General features: G+C 39.4%; 1 protein-coding gene across 2 annotated transcripts in view; it reads right to left on the reverse strand.

The window, feature by feature from the left end:
- Positions 1-240: 240 nt before the first annotated feature.
- The window catches only part of GLCCI1 (glucocorticoid induced 1), a 107801-nt gene continuing 89752 nt past the window's right edge, over positions 241-18289 (reverse strand). For both annotated transcript variants that reach the window (XM_075558362.1, XM_075558363.1), the window contains exons 6-8: positions 16054-16264; positions 4240-4360; positions 241-3084 (exon numbers count right to left, since the gene is read on the reverse strand). In XM_075558362.1, the coding sequence (XP_075414477.1) occupies positions 2739-3084; positions 4240-4360; positions 16054-16264 (678 nt within the window). In that variant the 3' untranslated portion in view covers positions 241-2738. The remainder of the gene's footprint in view (positions 3085-4239; positions 4361-16053; positions 16265-18289) is intronic.

The following is an 18289-nucleotide window of genomic DNA, read 5'->3' on the forward strand; positions in this document are numbered from 1 at the left end:
TTTAGAAGTCCAGCTTCTTCACTGGTGAGGGAAAGTGTGTCAATTAAATGTCAAGAGGAAACCAGGTTGTAGCAATCTGATCCAGTTAGATGCCCTACAAACCCACAGATGTTGTCCAGGACCCCGATGAGCACTGAACAGCTGAATTCACCACTATCTGCCGCCGTGCTAAGCACCCCGTCTTCCCAAACATGTGAACTATTCCAGTTTTACTAATAACTTTATTTAAATAAGACACAGAAACTGCTACACTGAAAAAAATTACAAAACAAAAGCCACATATTTCCTTGTGTAAAGCCATATCGTATGGTAACTCCAATACTGTTCAGCAAAGTGGCTAGAATTAAACCGTACAACTATATACAAAATTTAAACAATTCTTTGACAAATTTCTACAGCTGCACGTAGGATACATTTGAGCTCAACAACTTCTGGGTAATTTACATGGCAAAGCATAAGCTTTAACACATTTGGTTCAAAACTTTAATATATGCTAAGAACAAATGTACAACACAATTAATATTTAGTTTCTCATGAGAAAATAAAAGTACATGTCACTATAAATATCGTACATCAGATTTCATCACCATAAAAGCATATTAAGTCATCTTTCTGAAACTGATAGTGATACTATTGCATCTTATTTGGACAAAAGCAGAGCATAAGATCAACACATTATATAATGCTAAACCAGAGATCAGAAGTTAAATGGAGCTCATATTTATCTTACAGAACTAGTATTTCTCTCCCTTTAACCATAATCTACAAAATATAGTATTTTCATCAAGGCCTGAGATTATTAGGGTTAAAGGTGTCTGCTGCTGTTAAGATTGTTTTCAAAGGTTCCCCTGTGAAAATGGCAAAAGTAAACTGAGTCCCTTTTTCCACGACAGTCTCCTACAATATAACACTGACTAACGTAAAGGAGCCAGGATGCACCTTCAGGAGAGAAGATTACTGCAAACTTTGGTGGAAAGAAGAGCGTTGGGATCATGGAAAAAAAATAATGGACAACAACACACGGACACAGTCACACACATACATCCATTTCTTCTTTTTTTTTTAAGCACTGTGTTGCTTTCTTATGACCTCAACCTCCAACCACTTTATAAAACCAAAAGCAAAGGGAGAGAGTGAAAAGAAAGAAGGAAGACTTAAGGAACGATTAAAGGGAACTGAAGCACTCCTGTTACTGTAGGCACCTTGTTCTCCCAATTCTTAAGAAAATCGTGCCATACACTTTAGATGCCGATGAAACAACTCTAGGAGTTATCGGACTGAAAGCAATGGAATAAAAATACAAAGGCATCTGTTTGGATACCCTCTTTGAGCTGCAGAAAACACTCACTGGAAATTGGGTTCTCCTAATGACTAAACAGGAATATCTAAGGCTCTTTTCATGCTTTGTTGAGAACTTATGTCAAGTCTGCAAGTTCAAAGCTATTTACTTGGGATTATGGTCTATTCACACATCAGAATCTTACCAAAAGTACTCATGATGGTATTATGAGAGGCTTATATGAGAGCTTCTAACAACTGCTTTTTCAAATCACCTGCTCAACTTATGGTGCATTAATTCTGAGACCCACGTGTCCTCTCAGCAAGTTAAATGCAGCTCCTACACACAAACTGCTTGAGGAAAACAAAAGCCCAGTGAAAGCAAACACTAATATGCCTTGATGAAACAGTAGCATTTCATGACTCCAGAGGCCAACATAAATCTTGATCCTCCCCCGGGAAGCTTCAATTATTTTAAAGGGAAACCTGGACATTCACAAATTTCATCAGCGCCACGTGGAATGTTATGTACAGCCTAGTACAGAACACTGTATTTGCAACATTGTAACAGTCATTTGCAAAGCAACATTGAACTTAAAAAAAAAAGCCACTTTTACAGATTACACGTGCTGAAACAGTGAATGCAACAGTAGTTTGACTTGTAACCACATGACAAAAGTGATCTCAAATAGACGGATTTGCTGGTTCTCCTCATGTTCACCCAGGTCCAGGATTATCGCTCTCCTAGGGTTGAATGTACTTCTTATTCCAAGAATGTGGAATGTAATGAGGACAGGGAAATGCATAAAATAAGGAAAGGCAAAAGAGTGATGTTCCCTCTTTAGCTTTTTAGCTGTGAAATATTTAATATCCCAATATAATATACATTCCAAGTTACCTGAGTTTAGACTTCAACTGAAGTACCTGAAGCTAGGCCATAGGGTGGGCACTGTGCAACTGTTGTGGCCATATATATATATATTCTTTTTTTTGCATTGCATGTATTACAGAAGTTAGAAACAAACACCTGGATCAATTGTAAACATAATCCTGAAGTACAGTATTTTCCATAGGACAAAACACAGCAAGACATTGTTTTGTTGACATTCTATTTAGACAAGCAACTTTTTGATATAGAGCTTATTTATACTGAAGATTCTGAAACAAAACACAAGACACAATACTAATCTGTCAGACATACTATGAAATGCATAGTCTCCACTGAAAATGCTGAACGACACACATATTTTGCAAGCATTACTGCTTTCCACAATAACTGCTAATAGGAGTTCCGTCCCTGCCAAGATCAATGTTACGAGATACTTTGTGATGCTGATAAGTATTTTGGTGGTGGTGGTGGTGGTCGGTAAGGTTTGTCACTCCGTGCGGATAGATGTATGAGAGATCGAGTAAGAGTTCCTAGTCCATGAACATAGGGCAGAGGCCGGCTCCCCCTTGCACTAGATGATCACATAGCTGTGAGTGGACACGAGCTCCTCACCCTGCAGTTCCTGCAGAAGCTGCTGCTGCGGAGATGGCTGCTGGGCTAAGACCTCTGTGGAGCCCATTGTGCTGGTGTCTTCAGAAAGAGACGCAAGGGACACTCGGGAGGAGAGCTGCTCAACGGTCAGAGTAGTCAGAGCTGGGCTCTGGCCAGAGTTAGGAGCGTTCTTGAGCATCAAGTCGGAGGCAGGTAAGAGAGGGCCTAGAAGTTTTACAGGACAGAAAGCTGATCCCGTTGGGATGAAATTAACCTTGTTTTTGTCAGGGCATGAAAAGAGAGGGGCTGAGAGAGGCTGACGAGACCTAAAACCATAAAACAAAATTAAGTTTAAAATTACCAAAAATTACTTTCTGAATTAATTAGAATTCTCAAAAACAGCTAGCATGTGAATGGCAGGGAATGGGGTTAAGTGTACACAGTGGAATAAACATCTTCCATAGCACAAGTCAGTTGGCTGACTAGTCACCTACACAGCACAGAAGTGATCATTGAAACAAAAGGATTTTCTAAAGGACCAGGCAGGTGATACACTTTTTAGAGGTCAGCTGTTTGCTTTCAATCACGCAGAAACATGGAAAAATAACCTATATTAGAGTTGCAGATTAGGCAAGGTCAGAATGACCTTCTCTGTTAAGATAAAGTATACTGTGGGGTAATTCACCCTCCTCTGGTTATAAGCATTTCCCCCCCTTTTCTGTAACTCTGTACATGCTTCTGTTAACACAGATGTAGAACGCTTTCCTTCCAGTCTTCTCTCGCACAGTATGTGTGCCCTACAGAGTTTGGCCCACAAGCCCTTCCTCACTTCCGATTCCTGGGACTGAGGCCATCAACTCCTGGACTCCCTGTCCCCAGATAGGCTGCCAGAGTGCAGAGGCCTCTACTAGGCACTAGGACAAAGGGACAAGTGAGTCAACAGCCAGAGGGTCCTTTTCTGAGCCATTCTGCCAATTATTTATAGCTTGGACCTCTTTTGACTTAATTTCTAATTTATACATACTCAAGTGCCCAAATAAAATCAAATCTGTGAACACAAAGTCTGATTGCCATGGAGAATACACAAGGCAGATGTGTTTGTACAGGAAGGAGCCCGACTTTGCTCTGGCTGTGGAATTACCATGATTAGGTGAACACCAACATGGATCCCATGTGTCTTTTTGTTAGCCATCTCCAATTTCAGAGTGTGAGGGGGAATTTTAATAATTCAAAGTAGATCCTTTAGGCCATGAAGGGTGAATTTCCAAGTTTCTTTGTATTGACATACACTTCCAGCACACCGACGCCAGCCAGCTTTCCTTCAGTAAGATCTCTTTTGCCTACTCGGTTCTTTTTTCAATAATACGCTTCTTAAAGACACCATCAGCTGGATGGAGTAGTTGATTATCTGTAATCAACCCATCTCAGTAGAAAGCTTTACAGCTTTGCAGATCCCAGCTGATAGAAAAGACATTACTTACGCCATTTCCTCAAAGACCTTCACCCGCTCACATCCCTCTGGGGGCTCCCGTTTGAACATGTAGCTGTTGTTTGGTTTGGGAGATGAAGCATACTTGGGTAACGGTGAGCTACTCCCACTGTCTGTAAATTTAAAGCAGTTACATTAACTAGTGATTGAAAGTTCCTTTAAATGAAATTTGATTTCCAAACAAGCAGCCTTTGCACAGTTTATCCACTCCTGCCCCTTTGCTCCCACACAGAGCTCCTTTATTGCAAAGCTATTTCTAACACCATGTGTAGAACTTTTCTTCTTCTTCTTTTTTGGTGGTGGTGGGGGGGAATTTCAATGTGTGAGTAATCTACCATACCAAATAACATAATAGGGTGATATTTTGGCCCCCAAATGACATTTTGAATAATGCAGTGCTGTAATGCTGAACACCAACACATTATTTATTATGCATTTCAAAAGTGTAAATGAGGTAATATGTATAACTCATGAAAAAAATGACAAGAGATTATAATAATACAAGGTCCTCCTGTTTTCTCATTGTCCAAATGAAGTAAAAATTTAAATAAGTGAAATAAGCATTACAAAAGTTCTTAGCAGAAATACTGATTTTGCTAAACAGCATGAATACAAGTAGAGGGGACAAAGGGCTTATAACACGTGTTTCTCTAAACATAATTTTCTCACAACTTGTCTTTAAAATAAGTGCTAAAGAGTGCGACTTTCCAGTTTGTATTTTTGCTAGAGTTATGAAAAAATCCCAAAGCGCCTTGCCCTAGTATGTTTTCCTCATCTCGCCCTAGCATGCTAGTATGTTTTTCTCCTATTTTTAATGAAAAAAAGTAAAGTCTTCCTAGGAAAGGTCATAAAAATCTATATGCAATGGCTTCCTGGTATACCTGGACAAATAGCCTGGTAATGCATTGGTTCTATGTTGCGCTGCTAAACACAAGGTCAGGAGTTCAAAACCAGCTGCTCCTTGAGAGAAAGATGGGGCTTTCTGCTCCTGCAATGAGTTACTGCCTCAGCAAACAAGGGCAGTTCTATGAGCTGGTGAGGTTTCTTTTTTATCTCCTACTTAGCACAGGATTTTAAAAATTCAACTCCACCAAAATATGTCATTATGTTTGTAAGATGCCAAGTAATAAAATCAGTAATGTATTTGAATAAATATAATAATCCTACCCATCCCACACCTCCTCAAATTTTCTTTCCCACTAGGCAAGCATTGAGCACCTGCCTCTGAGTTAGTGCGCCCAGTGGTGTCGCAGGGGAAGGTTCTCTCTGTTCCTAGTGAAACTTTTTGTAAAAGCAGTTTCACTCCAACCTTGTTTTTTTGTGATGACTGATTTACGAGAACAGTGTGCTGTTGGGAGCCATCCCAACCATGCTGTCCAGCAAAGTTCCAGCCTGGTGGAAGGAGCAGCTGCAGAGGAGACCACCAGAGCTTCTCTCGTGACTGTCTCTGGTTCGCCGACTCCACATTTGGAGTTGGCTCCACCACGTCAGACTGTTAATCAAGCTTTCTATTTAGATCAGTGGTTCTCAACCTTCCTAATGCTGTGACCCTTTAATACAGTTCCTCATGTTGTGATCACCCCCAACCATAAAATTATTTTTGTTACTACTTCATAACTGTAATTTTGCTAGTTATGAATCGTAATGTACACATCTGATATGCAGAATATATTTTCAGTGTTACAAATTGAACATAACTAAAGCATAGTGTTTAATCACAAAAATAATATGTAATTATAATTCATGAAATGTCATTTTACCTCCAATACGGCTACTTTCAACACAGTAGCTGCTCTCTACACGTGTGACTGGCCCACATAAGTATGTTATGCCACCAACCCCGTCACATACACCTGTATTTGTACAGGGTATATGTGACGGGGTCGGCATGATGATATAATCACACCAGGTATCTGCATGTGGGCGGACCCAGAAATGGATAGAAGAGTGGTGTTTCAGTTCCTAAGATCATCGGAAATATGTGTGTTCAGATGGTCTTAGGCGACCCCTGTGAAAGGATCATTTGCCATACCCCCTCAAAGGGGTCGTGACCCACAGGTTGAGAACCACTGATTTAAAGGTTCTGAAAAGATAGTTAACAATGTGCCCCCCCAAAAGGCCTGATTTGCGGCAGATGGGGAACTGGTTTTACCACCATGACAACGCACCTGCTCACTCAGCCACCTCAGTGCAAAAAGAGCATGCCTCACTTGCCCCATGCACCTGCCTCAACTGACCTCGCTCTATGTGACTTCTTTTTGGTTGAGTGCAGTAGGACATGAAAGGAAAGTGATTTGACGACATAGAAGAGGTGAAGGAAAAACCAGCGAGGTGCTGTCAGCCATCCAAATAGATCAGTGTGAAAAATGATTCCCAGATAGGTTCATAGATTTGACGAATGTATCAAGTGTAATGGAGAGTACTTTGAAGGTGATAAAGGTGGTTTTATTTTTTTTAATTAAATATATAGCTTTGCGGGAAAAAAAATTCTTGTTTTTCCGGGGTACCCCCTCACATTTAATCACAACCTGACTTGATGTAAACCAGGCTCCAGTGCTAAAATACGAAGCATGGGATCTACTGAGATTCACTGTTTTCATCTAGTTTGAAAGATGGCATTAGGACCATAATTAAAGCATGCTTGTTACAGTGTTGAGAGGCTACTTTAGGGCACAGCACTTAAAAAAATGGAACATGTTTATCATTGTCTAATGCATGCTTAGGAGAATGAATCCTCAATGCACCCTAAGAGTGCATGTTTGTGATTCACAGCACATTTTTGAGTCTCATGAATGGAGATCTGTACTTTTATGAGAATGAATATGATGTTATTTCTGGCTGGGAAATCGCAAATTAACAAGATCATGCTATTGGAAAAAGTTCAAAAACATGATTTTTCCATCACTATTGTTATACAGGTAGTGCCTACAGATTATGCATAGAATAGTCTATTGGAAGGAATATCATCTTGGAATTTTTTTCCTTCTAACATTCAGATTTAAGGATTTTCTTCCTAGATTCAACAGCTGATGTGAAACACCAGCTTAATTCAGGGTCTGAGAGCTTGCTGCTCCTCTTCACTTTAGCTAGGGTAAACTACAAAACTGTAGTCCACACTCAAAGACTGATGAGAATAAGGGTGATAGAACACCACCCCCAGACCTTTTTATCCCCCTTTATAAAATAGGTTTTAAACAGAACCCTTAGGATTGTAGCAATGCAACCCACTCTAGATTTCATGGATATATAAAAATTCACTTGTTCAATTAGAAATCTGTGTTGAATGCAACACACCACATTTCAGTAAGCGAACAGTATAAACATGACCTGCTCAGGAAAGTTAATTCCTCTTATTCACAAGCATGCTAAAGTTTCTCATGCTATCCTATTGGGGGGGTAGTAATATGACAATACATACAAACACAGTTGTTACTTTGTGTCCTTCTAACAACAAAAAATTCAAACCCATTGCCCTGGAGTAGATTGGCTCAAGGTGTCCTACAGGACAGAGTAGAGCTGCCTTTGTGGATTTCCAAGGCCAAATCTTTATAGAAGTAGATTTCCACATTGTTCTCCTGCAGAGCGGCTGGTGAGGACAAACCATCTAGCCTCTGATTAGCCTCTGACTACTGTGCCATCAGGTTTCCTTCATAACATTTTTCCAATGCCAATTATTAAAACCAAATGGAATATGAGTATTTACAATTCTTTGTTGTTGTTATGTGCCATATAGTTAAGAGTACAAACCATACCTCACCTACTGCCATCGAGTCAATCCTGACTCCTAGGGACAACCCTTGGGTTTCCAAGACTTACAATTTTTATGGGAGTAGAAAGCGCCATCTTTGTCCTGTGGAATGACTGATGGGGTTGAATTACTGACCCTGAGCTCAATACCTAATCCACTATGCTACCAGAGATCTTCTCCGATTTGGAATAGTTCTGTCTATATTTATAAAAAGAATTTGGATTCTTAAAAGCTTGAAGATAAACTATCTATCTGAGAATCAACAGAGCCCACAGGACGAAGCACACCAGCCTGTGTGATCATGAGGTGTCAATGGGATCAGGTATCAGGCATCAGAGACCCAGAACAAAAAATCATATTGATGCAAACAAGGGGGAGGGTGGAGTGGAGACCCAAAGCCCATCTGTAAACAACTGGACATCCCCTTACAGAAGGGGCATAAGGAAGAGACGAGCCAGTCAGGGTACAGTAGAGCATCAACAAAACATACAACTTTCCTCTAGTTCTCTAATGCTTCCTCCCCCCACTATCATGACCCCAATCCTACCTTACAAATCCGGCTAGACCAGAGCATGTACACAGGTACAGGGAATACAGGACAGATAAACCCCTCAGGACCAATAATGAGTAGCAATACCAGGAAGAATAGGGGAAGGTGAGTGGAGAAAGGGGGAACCAATCATAATGATCGACATATAACGCCCACCCCACCAGGGGGGATGAACAATGGGAAAGTGGGTGAAGGGACACAGCAGTTGATGGAAGACATGAAAACAATAATTTATAAATTATCAAGGGTTTATGAGGGAAGCAGGTGGGGGAGGGTGGAAAAAATGAGGAGCTGCTACCAAGGGCTCAAGTAGAAAGCAAATGTTTTGATGATGATGGCAACAAACGTACAAATGTGCTCAACAAATGTACAAATGTGCTTGACACAACGGATGGATGTATGGATGGTGCTAAGAGTTATATGAGCCCCCAGCAAAATTATTAAAAAAGAATATGATGATGCAACATATGTACAAATGTGCTTGACATAATGGATGTATGTATGGACCGTTATAAGGGCCCCCAGTAAACATTAAAAAAAAAAAGAATTATCCAACTCTGAAAATCAAGAGTAGGGAACTGTTATATTGGCTATGTAATTTTAATAGACCATGCTTAGAGGTGCATACCATATTTAGCATGAAATCAAATGTTGGTTGTTAAAACACTTTGAAATACGATAATGAATTACAAGAGAAAAAAATAGAAAAGCTATTAGAGATTTGGATCTTCATTTAGAGACAGAAGTCATTAACCATAAAGCTATGTATATGTTTCTAACTTGAGTTTCCTCAATTTCTCTTTTCACATAGTTGATATTATTTTTGGACATAAAGCTTTGTGGTCAATAATTCCAACTTAAGAAAATCTATATATTCTTATTCATTTATTGTAGGTATGTGAATTCTCTGCTATGGTTCTATTCTAGTCTAAGTCTCTGGGTGCATTTTGTCATACTATCAGATTAACAAACACTATTAAATCTAAAGTGAGCAATATAGCAGTGGACTTCACATTAGACTCATCAGATGATGTTTTTAAAAATGCCAATGTCTAGACTATTACTAGAATTCAGGTTCTTGTCTTACCATGACAAAGATTTACTTTTGGAAGATGTAGATCTCTCACGACGGTGTTATTTACAGACACCTAGGAGGAAGAAAACCTTTCTAGCCACCATGGCCACATGCATACCAAGCACTTTTTAAGGGCTCCTGCACATACAGGAGATAGGAATATCCATCAGGGTAGCAAGGGGTTCTGGGAAATGTAGTCCCAAGATGTTGCCATGGATATGCTCCCTCCAAATCACCTTTGCTCCCTTGTCCTTTCTAAAGGCCATCCCCGAGAGATTATGATTTATTAAGTCTGGAGAGAAGCACAGTCATTGCTTTCTATTTCTTTAAAACAAAACCAAAATACGCTCCAAGTATTTCTTTAGTGCAGCCAAATCTGAGAATCAATTATGCATAAATTAAGAACACTGGTACGAGCTAAAGCCACATTGGCCTAGCAGACTGACCTAAGGCAAGTACAACCACTTTGTTTTTTTCCCCGTAAAATGGAAGTTACTACTAACATGGCAGCTGTGGAAAATGTGCTTATAGATCAGAATAATACCTGTTGCACAGTAAGTTCATAACAGTCAGACCACTCACTGTGAATCCACTGTGACAGATAAAATGAAAGCAAGGCACTTTAGTAAAGACAGTCTCCAAATGTATCTACAGACTAACATCACACCTCTTACAAATTACAACAGCAAAGCTAAACAGCCAATTTCAAAGAATACTTTATATCCTGAAAAGAGTCTCAGGAAAATCAATGCCATGAAATCTTACGTTTTGAAATTTTCAAATGAATCTATCTATTTCTAATGGTATTAGCTTCCAAGGAATAAACATACTGTTTATGTTACATCACTTTTTCCCCGTTAGAGAAAAACATTTTAAGCACCAGTTTTATTTTCGGTGAGACTAAGAACATTCAGGGTTACAGCCACAGACAAGTTTTAGTGTAATTTTAAACACTAACTCAGAAAAATATTTACTGATCATTTGTGTGCCAGTAAGCTGATTTTGACTCATAGCAACCCTATAGAACAGACACCTGCTCCACAGGGGTTCCTAGGCTGTAATCTTTCTAGGAGTTCACCTTTTCTCCCTTGGTGAGTTCAAGGTGACCTGCCAGTTAGCAACACAAAACAACCTGCAGACATTTAGGAAAAAAATATTAGACTATCCATACTTTTTAAAAAAAAAACTTTTTATCTTTAAAAATAAAGTGAGCTTTACTAGTAAAATGTTCAGTTTGTGAACTAAACTATTCTACATATGCAAATTAGAAATACATAAATTTGTATTAGTAGTACATATTCAAAAGTGCTGGCAAGAGTGTGCAGAAGGTAAAGCTTGGGGATCATGGGTCTAGACTCTTACAACAGCATCTTATCCTGTCCTCCTGCTGTCTCCCTCTATAGACCCACAGAGACACCTAAGTAGGTTCCTTAAAAGAAAACTGGTTCACACCCTTTAACTGGTAGGGAATTTTTGCTTGGTTCTTCATTTCACTCTTGGTACAACGTGGCCCTTTATGAAATTCTGGTCTTTTACCCGAAGCCCACCCACCCACCCAAATCCTCACTGCTTTCTACTTCCTACCATTCACCCATAATCTCCAGCCACACAATTATGCACTGTTCTCCACATACCAGGCCCCTTCACGGGTGCATATTCCTCCTGCAAAGGTAGCAAGATGCAGTTTCTACAGAAGATCTTTGTTGCCATCTGAACTACAGAATTTAAGAAAATTACTCTTAGTCTGTCTCCCCATCCTTAAAATCATTCCAATATCACCTGCCTATGGGGGTGCAGCACTGTGGTACGATGACAGGAAGTGACACAGGTAACGCTGCTGCAGCACCTTCATTCCTCGTAACAGTCGTACGAGGCAGAGGGGCCATCACTACATTAGCGTCAGCTCACATCCTGTCGCCCTGTCCGTTCCAGGGAAGGCAAGGCAGGCAGGGGAAAGAGCCCGATTCTTCCTGAACATCCAAAATGTAACATAGAGTTTAACAACCTGACTGATGACACTGCTGTTGATATAACTGCAGAAAAATAGTCTTTCAGGACACACCAGTAAGGAAGGTCAAAGAAATCCTGTAAGGAATCTCCACTGAATAAAGCAATGATCGGCAGTTATCTGCCCTTGCTGAAGCTTACACTCTGAGTAAATTAACAGAAGAGCAAGTGAAATACATATGCAGGCATGCTAGCATTCTGGATTGTTGACATTCTAGGCCCTGGTCTGTAACTTCTGGAACGGAGTTGCTTATTTATCATTTTGAATTATGAACAAGAACTCATCTACAGAGAGCTAGCTGTCTGATCACCAGTGACGCAACGGTGGGCACTTTCTGGTAGAGGGGCAGAGTGTTTATTAAGTACTAGGAGAGACTGGGAACATATGTAACTTTAGATAATATCATCATAAAGAAAGTTATTAAGGAAGATGACTTTAGGATAATTCTAGAATGAGTCTATTTTAACTCGTGGAATAAAACCCTTGAGTGGAGCAACACTCTTACAAGTTTACTTTCAAGAGGTCTTAGGATTACAAACATCTTAGAATCAAATTAAGAGTCTTGATAAAACAATTTAAAAAAACAGAGCCAGGCTCTAGAACAGTGATTTTCAAGCTCTAGCAGCTAAAAAAGCATTTCCAGTCTATTAAAAACAAGAAGTGCCACAAAATCTTGGCTGATTAGGCTAGCTAAGCGATACAGGGCTTTTAAAAATACAATGAGGACAAAAGGTGGGTTTTTTTAATTTAGAAACAAAGCCTAGGGATAAATACAGACTGGATTAAGATGCATGCCAAAAGGAATAGGAAGATGCCAAAAAGAGTCTATGCCCAACGTCTGCCAATGGTCAGCCCCAGACTATGAAAAGATGAAAACCTTTCTTTTTTTCCCCTGGTCCCCAGGGCTGCTCAGTGTTAACATGCATAACTTAGAAATACTGATATTTACAGGTTAACCTGACTTACATACAGGGAGTTGGCCACTCCATTCACATGGCATATATATTTTCCTATAGCACTAAGTTCCAAGACACCAATTTATGGACTCTTGGAGCACCACCCTTGGCAGTTAACTGAGTACAGTGGTTCGCTGTACGTCATGATTACAACAATGTTTCCACAATATTCTGTAAAGTTAAAGAATTTTATAACAAGTACCTAAGCGAACTTGTGTCAAAGAGCAATGACAAGTGACCAAATTAGTCTAAATCTTGTGGCTTGCCGAGACCAGTTTAGCCACCGTTATGAAACACTGGCAAAGTCAGAAAAGAGCTACTACTCTGAGAAGGCCACCTTCAGTGGATAAGTGAATTCTTTTTCTTCTTGGATTCCGGACGTGATACTATGGAAGAACATTCAGGCTAGCTGTTCAGGGTGTGTTTGGGAGATGACAAGCGGAGAGCACTTGCCCTGGATCTGAGGCTTCACACAGATGGCAGCATGGGAACTAAGGATGTTCTTAGGTTAGTTAGCTGGGCAACTTTACCCTAGGCTGCCTTCTGTCTTTCTGCTTCCTCCTCACTGCCACTGAGTAGACTGCACTTCAGAATAACCCTGAGTGTGGGAACACACTGAAAAAAGATCTCTCAACTGTCATATGTTTTTCAACAGAGCATTTTACATTCTGGCATGCCAAAGTGGGGGAGGAGGTACCCAACATGTTAATCAATTAAAATGATTTTACAGGTGTCATGATTCATGAACAATTGTTAGAAAAAAGAAGAAATAATGTTAGTAAATCTAGGGAAAAGTACGTAATAGATGAATACCAGAAAAATAATCCATTCACCAGGACATCCTTCATTCATGCATACATGCTTGTCCCTTTCCCTTCCTGCACTTGCTCATCTCGGATGCAACAATGTTAACTAGGGACTCTGCCACAGACTGACTTTCTCTAGAGCACGTGCAGAACATCCTAAGTACTCGAAGTCTCTCTTAATTGACTAAAATTACACTACTCATTTCTTTTTTTCATAGTAAACTAAGTAAACCTATTAGAAACTTTTAGATATCACCCCCATACCCTTATTGGAAGTTATTATAAAGAAACAAAATGTTAATTTATGCTTCACTGTGGAAAAATGCACATTCCAAGAGGGAATTAGTATCTTAAAAAGGTATTTGGTCTTCACATAGAGAAGTAATGAGTCAGACTTTGAAAGTTTGGTTGGCATGACATATGAGTTATACTCAATTAATATAGCCCTTCCAGCCATAATCCTTTATATTATATATTATACTTCTGGATTTTCATCTGCCTGTGGCAATAGTCCCATTTGAGAGGGCATCATCTGCTGACAAAATGAGATTAAGTTCTGACTTTAGCAGAGGACCACACTCTTTGATTACTGTTTATCTTGATACTGTTACTTGCAATGAATATAAGGAATCATATGCTAAGCTGAGAGGAGAAAGAATACTGTTTGTGGAATAGCTTAGGAAAAACACCCTGGTTGATTAAGGTTAAGAGGAGGCTAATGTCCCCTGCAGCTCTCTTGCCAGAGGTCCTTGTCATATATGAATAAGTAAGAGAGGGTCCAGGAAGAAGGTGAAATCTGATTGCACTATGAAACCCAACAAGATTATCCTGCATAGGTCTCATAAGGTGGGGGAAGATACTGATAAGATTTGCCTATAAACAGTTGTGAACAGTATCCCCTATAATGCCATCCTGCTGTGCATAACTAAACCCACTGAGAAGCCTGGGGCTTGTCCTCTGAACCCAGTATCTGGCTTGCTCCTGACTGACCTGCAGACTTTGGACTGAATGGCAGCCCCACCACAGGAGACCTTTCCCTGAACTTTTCTGAGTTCTGCGGGACACTGCAGAAATTCCAGAACCCAGAGACATGAGGGAATATACTCAGGGCTGGGTAGGATTAGACCAGAGAGGAGGTTTCAGCAAAGTTATAAAGTAAATATATATTTTTCTTGAAGGCTCTGGAGAGCCAGCAGATGATAGTGATGAACACTTTTACCATTTATTGAATCATTGAGAGTTAATGTAGTTCTTAATACCCAAACCTCAAGGACTCGAGTTCATTCCTGTGTGGCCTCAAAGGTGGTGCTACTCTTAACTTCTGTGTTATAGCATCTCCTACAAACAAACTTGGCAGGATAGTGACATGAGAATACGCTCACATAATAAAATTCTTAGGAAAAAGAAATATTAAAGACTATAGGAAAAAGAAATATTAAAGACTATAAACTGTTTTAAGTTCATCACTTAAATGAGGACCTCTATTGAGCAGCAGTACCCACTACTGATCTACCTGATCCGCGTGCTCACTTGGAAGCCCTGCAGGTGATTTCACAATCAGCCAGCCAAAAGGAAACATCTTCCAAATACATTCCCTTTGTGTTTCTGCATTTCTTAATTATTGTTAGTTTTAAGCTTAAAAAAAAGAAGAAACTTAAAATCCAGAATCAATGGCATAGCCTCACTACTTTTTACTGTTCTTTGACTCGAGGTATGACTGCTAACATGCAGCCAAAATGGCCAACTTGCACGGTAGTTACTTTCTCCTGGCCTAACAAAGGTTGGAATAAATCAGACAGCTCTGTCTGACCACTGTTGTCTGGCCTAAGGCAAATTCACAAGGGTGCCGATCAGGACAAGAACCTTAAAAATCCTGCAAGATTTTATAAACTTTTATGTTTTGAAATTTTTGTCACCTATCATCTATCAATATGATTAAAATTGGGAAACTTGTTAAAATTAAGTACATGCTTCTTTTAACACAGTGAAAAAAGTGGAAGCTGGACAGGCTGTTGTTACCCTCTGCAGCTAAGTCTGAAGGATCCCAAACTCAAAGCCCAGTGAATGGAGTTAGTAAGCCTCACATCCAGGACAGGAAACTTGAAGGGCACAGTTGGGTCTGACAAGCAATAAGAAATCCTGGAAGGTGATGTCTCATATCGGTATCACTTAATAATTCACAACAAACTATAAGATAAACCTTGATTGCTTATAAAGATTAATTAAACTTTATCCATTTGGTTAAAAATGCACTCACTCTTTTAACAGAAGTTTTAGAAATTATTTCCTCCAAAATCAATCTGATTATAAAATCGTAGCTTTAGGTATGAAATTAAAAACTCCACTATAGCTCTGGACAGTATCAAGGAAAAGACAGGGGTTGAGATATATGAAGTTGTACACACTCCATTTTGCAGCTTCCGCTGACTGCTAGAATTATGCGCTGTGTTTCTCTGACACATTTATGGAAGATGTTTGTGAGAGTCACAAAGAAGAGGGTATGTGAAATCAATTAAGAAACAAACCTACATTAACCAATCATTTACAATTCCACCATTCAACAAAAGGATAAAAAAAATGATGTAATGGTCTGAGACAAAATAGGTAGAATGAGCAAGACCTGACAAGGCACCCTCTAAATAGGTGGATCATTTTGTTCTCACCTTTATCACGGTCATAGAGTAAATCTTCTGTTGAACAAGGGCTGCCATCCTGGGATTCCGGGGGACAGAACGGGGAGACACAGGGCGAGTGGCTGCTGCAGCTACTGCTGCGCTCCTGGACGGAGGGCGTCTGAGTGTCAATGCTGCGGGTGCTACTGCTCCGATAGTGAGCAGGGAGTGGAGCTCTCCGACCATCTGGAATGTCCAAAGGCTGCAAAAGAACACCATTAAACATGCAAATGATAGAGAAGCACAAGGCATTTCCCCGTTTCATAATCCACCATCATTGCTTCATAGGAGAACAGATAAAGACACCAAACTTCTTTTGGAACTTCATTTTTACACCTTACCTTTACTGAATCCTTTTGAATCCCAAAAGGAAGGTAGTATTTTAAAATCTGCAAGCTAAATTGTTTGCCTCAAAATTTTCACAGCATTTGTACATTAACACATCTCCTAATTCTCATTGAGGACAGGGGCTTCTTGTGTTTAACACTTATCCTTGGTAGCATAGTGGTTACACGTTGGACTGCAAAAACCTCAAGGTTGGCAGTTGGAAACCACCAGCCTCTCTGTGGCGAAAGACAGGACTTTCTACTCTCATGAACAATTACAATCTCAGAAACTCACAGGGAAATCCTGCCCTATCCTGTAGTGTTGCTCTGAGTCAGAACTGATTCAACAAGAGTGGTTTGAGTTCGGTTTGGTAACCCCAATGCCTAGTACTGTGCTTGGCATGTGGCAGATTTTCAATACACACTTGATGAATTAATAACCAAATTTCTCAGGAAATCATTCTGACCTGCTAGTAAGGAAAATGCCAAATCAAACTCACAAGAAGAGACTGTTCTATTGGATAAGCCTTCCCATTTTAATTCTTATGTGTTAAGAATCTGTTTTATTTCCAATGCAAACTATGTAAAATTTCTATTAAAGAGTTTTACTGTGTCAGTATTCAATGGAGAGTATTAAAACATAACTCAGAGCAATTCTATTCATCTGGTATCCAATTTAGGAATACTACTTTTTTTTCTTAGTCCTAAAGGCATTTTTCTGAGTGGTAAAGAGAATAAAAGGAAACTATAACCAGAGATGCATATATTTTAACTTTGCAGGGACCTTAGCAAACATGAGTCCAGTGTGTCACGGAAGGACCTGTCCTTAAGAGCGCCTGGTGACAATGGCGACTGAAGCAGCAGAGCGCTCCTGTTGCAGTGGGTTTTTCCTCATGTACTTACTGTTCCATACTGGTATAACAAAGTGCAGGCAGAAAATAAACTCCATATATTACATTCTTTCTTAAAGGACTTGAAATAATGTTGCTGCTTTACAGTCACTATTCTAATGATAGAGAAAGGAACTATCTATCATCTTAGACTATACGCAAGTTACTCTCCCTATTAGGTATAGCCTTTGCTCTTACTCTTAAGTTTTGTCATCCAAAATTCTCAGAAATATTGTGAAACATAAAATGAAGGAAGATAAAATTAAAGCACAATTCAAAATGTGCCAGTTGCTCCATATGGAACCAAACAAGTTAAGGCTGAAACTGTAACCACAGAGTCAGAGTTTTCATTTACATATGCAGTATTACTAACCTAAATAAAACCAATGTCACAACCGGACAAACACTACTCTGATACAAAGAAAATATTTGGTTATATAAATATCAACTCATTTTGTAGACAAATTTTAAGAAGAGAAATTTTTCCAACTTAGGAAAAAATATGAATTTACTTGGTCAAACTCAGAAAATATTATTTTTATAGTCAACCTTACTAATTAATAAGGAATAGTCTATCAATTTGTAGCTAAATAAGAATTTGAGTCATTCATATCCTATCTGATAAAATTAATATTGACATATTTTTATTTCTTAAGTAAAGCAGTATAGATATCAGGGTTCCATTTCATATATGCACACTTTTTTTTAACCAAAGAAAATGTTTAAACATGTTTATGCTATCAGTGGATGGCTACAGAAAAGTTCTCTCAGGAATACACTGTCTTAGTCTCATTAGTGTACCTTCAACAAAAAAAAAGACCAATCAAAACAGTAACTTCCAAGGGAATCTGCAAGGTCGATTCAATTTAAGGCAGAGAGGACAGCTAAGGTTCTGGCGACTTTTTATCCTCCATCACGACAATGTCAAGGGTAGCAAGGCTGTCCTATGAGAATTATACTGGGAAATCCTACTCTCTTCTCTATAGGCCTGATCATGCCCCTTTCAGATTT

This window comes from Tenrec ecaudatus, chromosome 9, assembly GCF_050624435.1.
Source record: "Tenrec ecaudatus isolate mTenEca1 chromosome 9, mTenEca1.hap1, whole genome shotgun sequence".
Classification (NCBI taxonomy): Eukaryota; Metazoa; Chordata; class Mammalia; order Afrosoricida; family Tenrecidae; genus Tenrec; species Tenrec ecaudatus.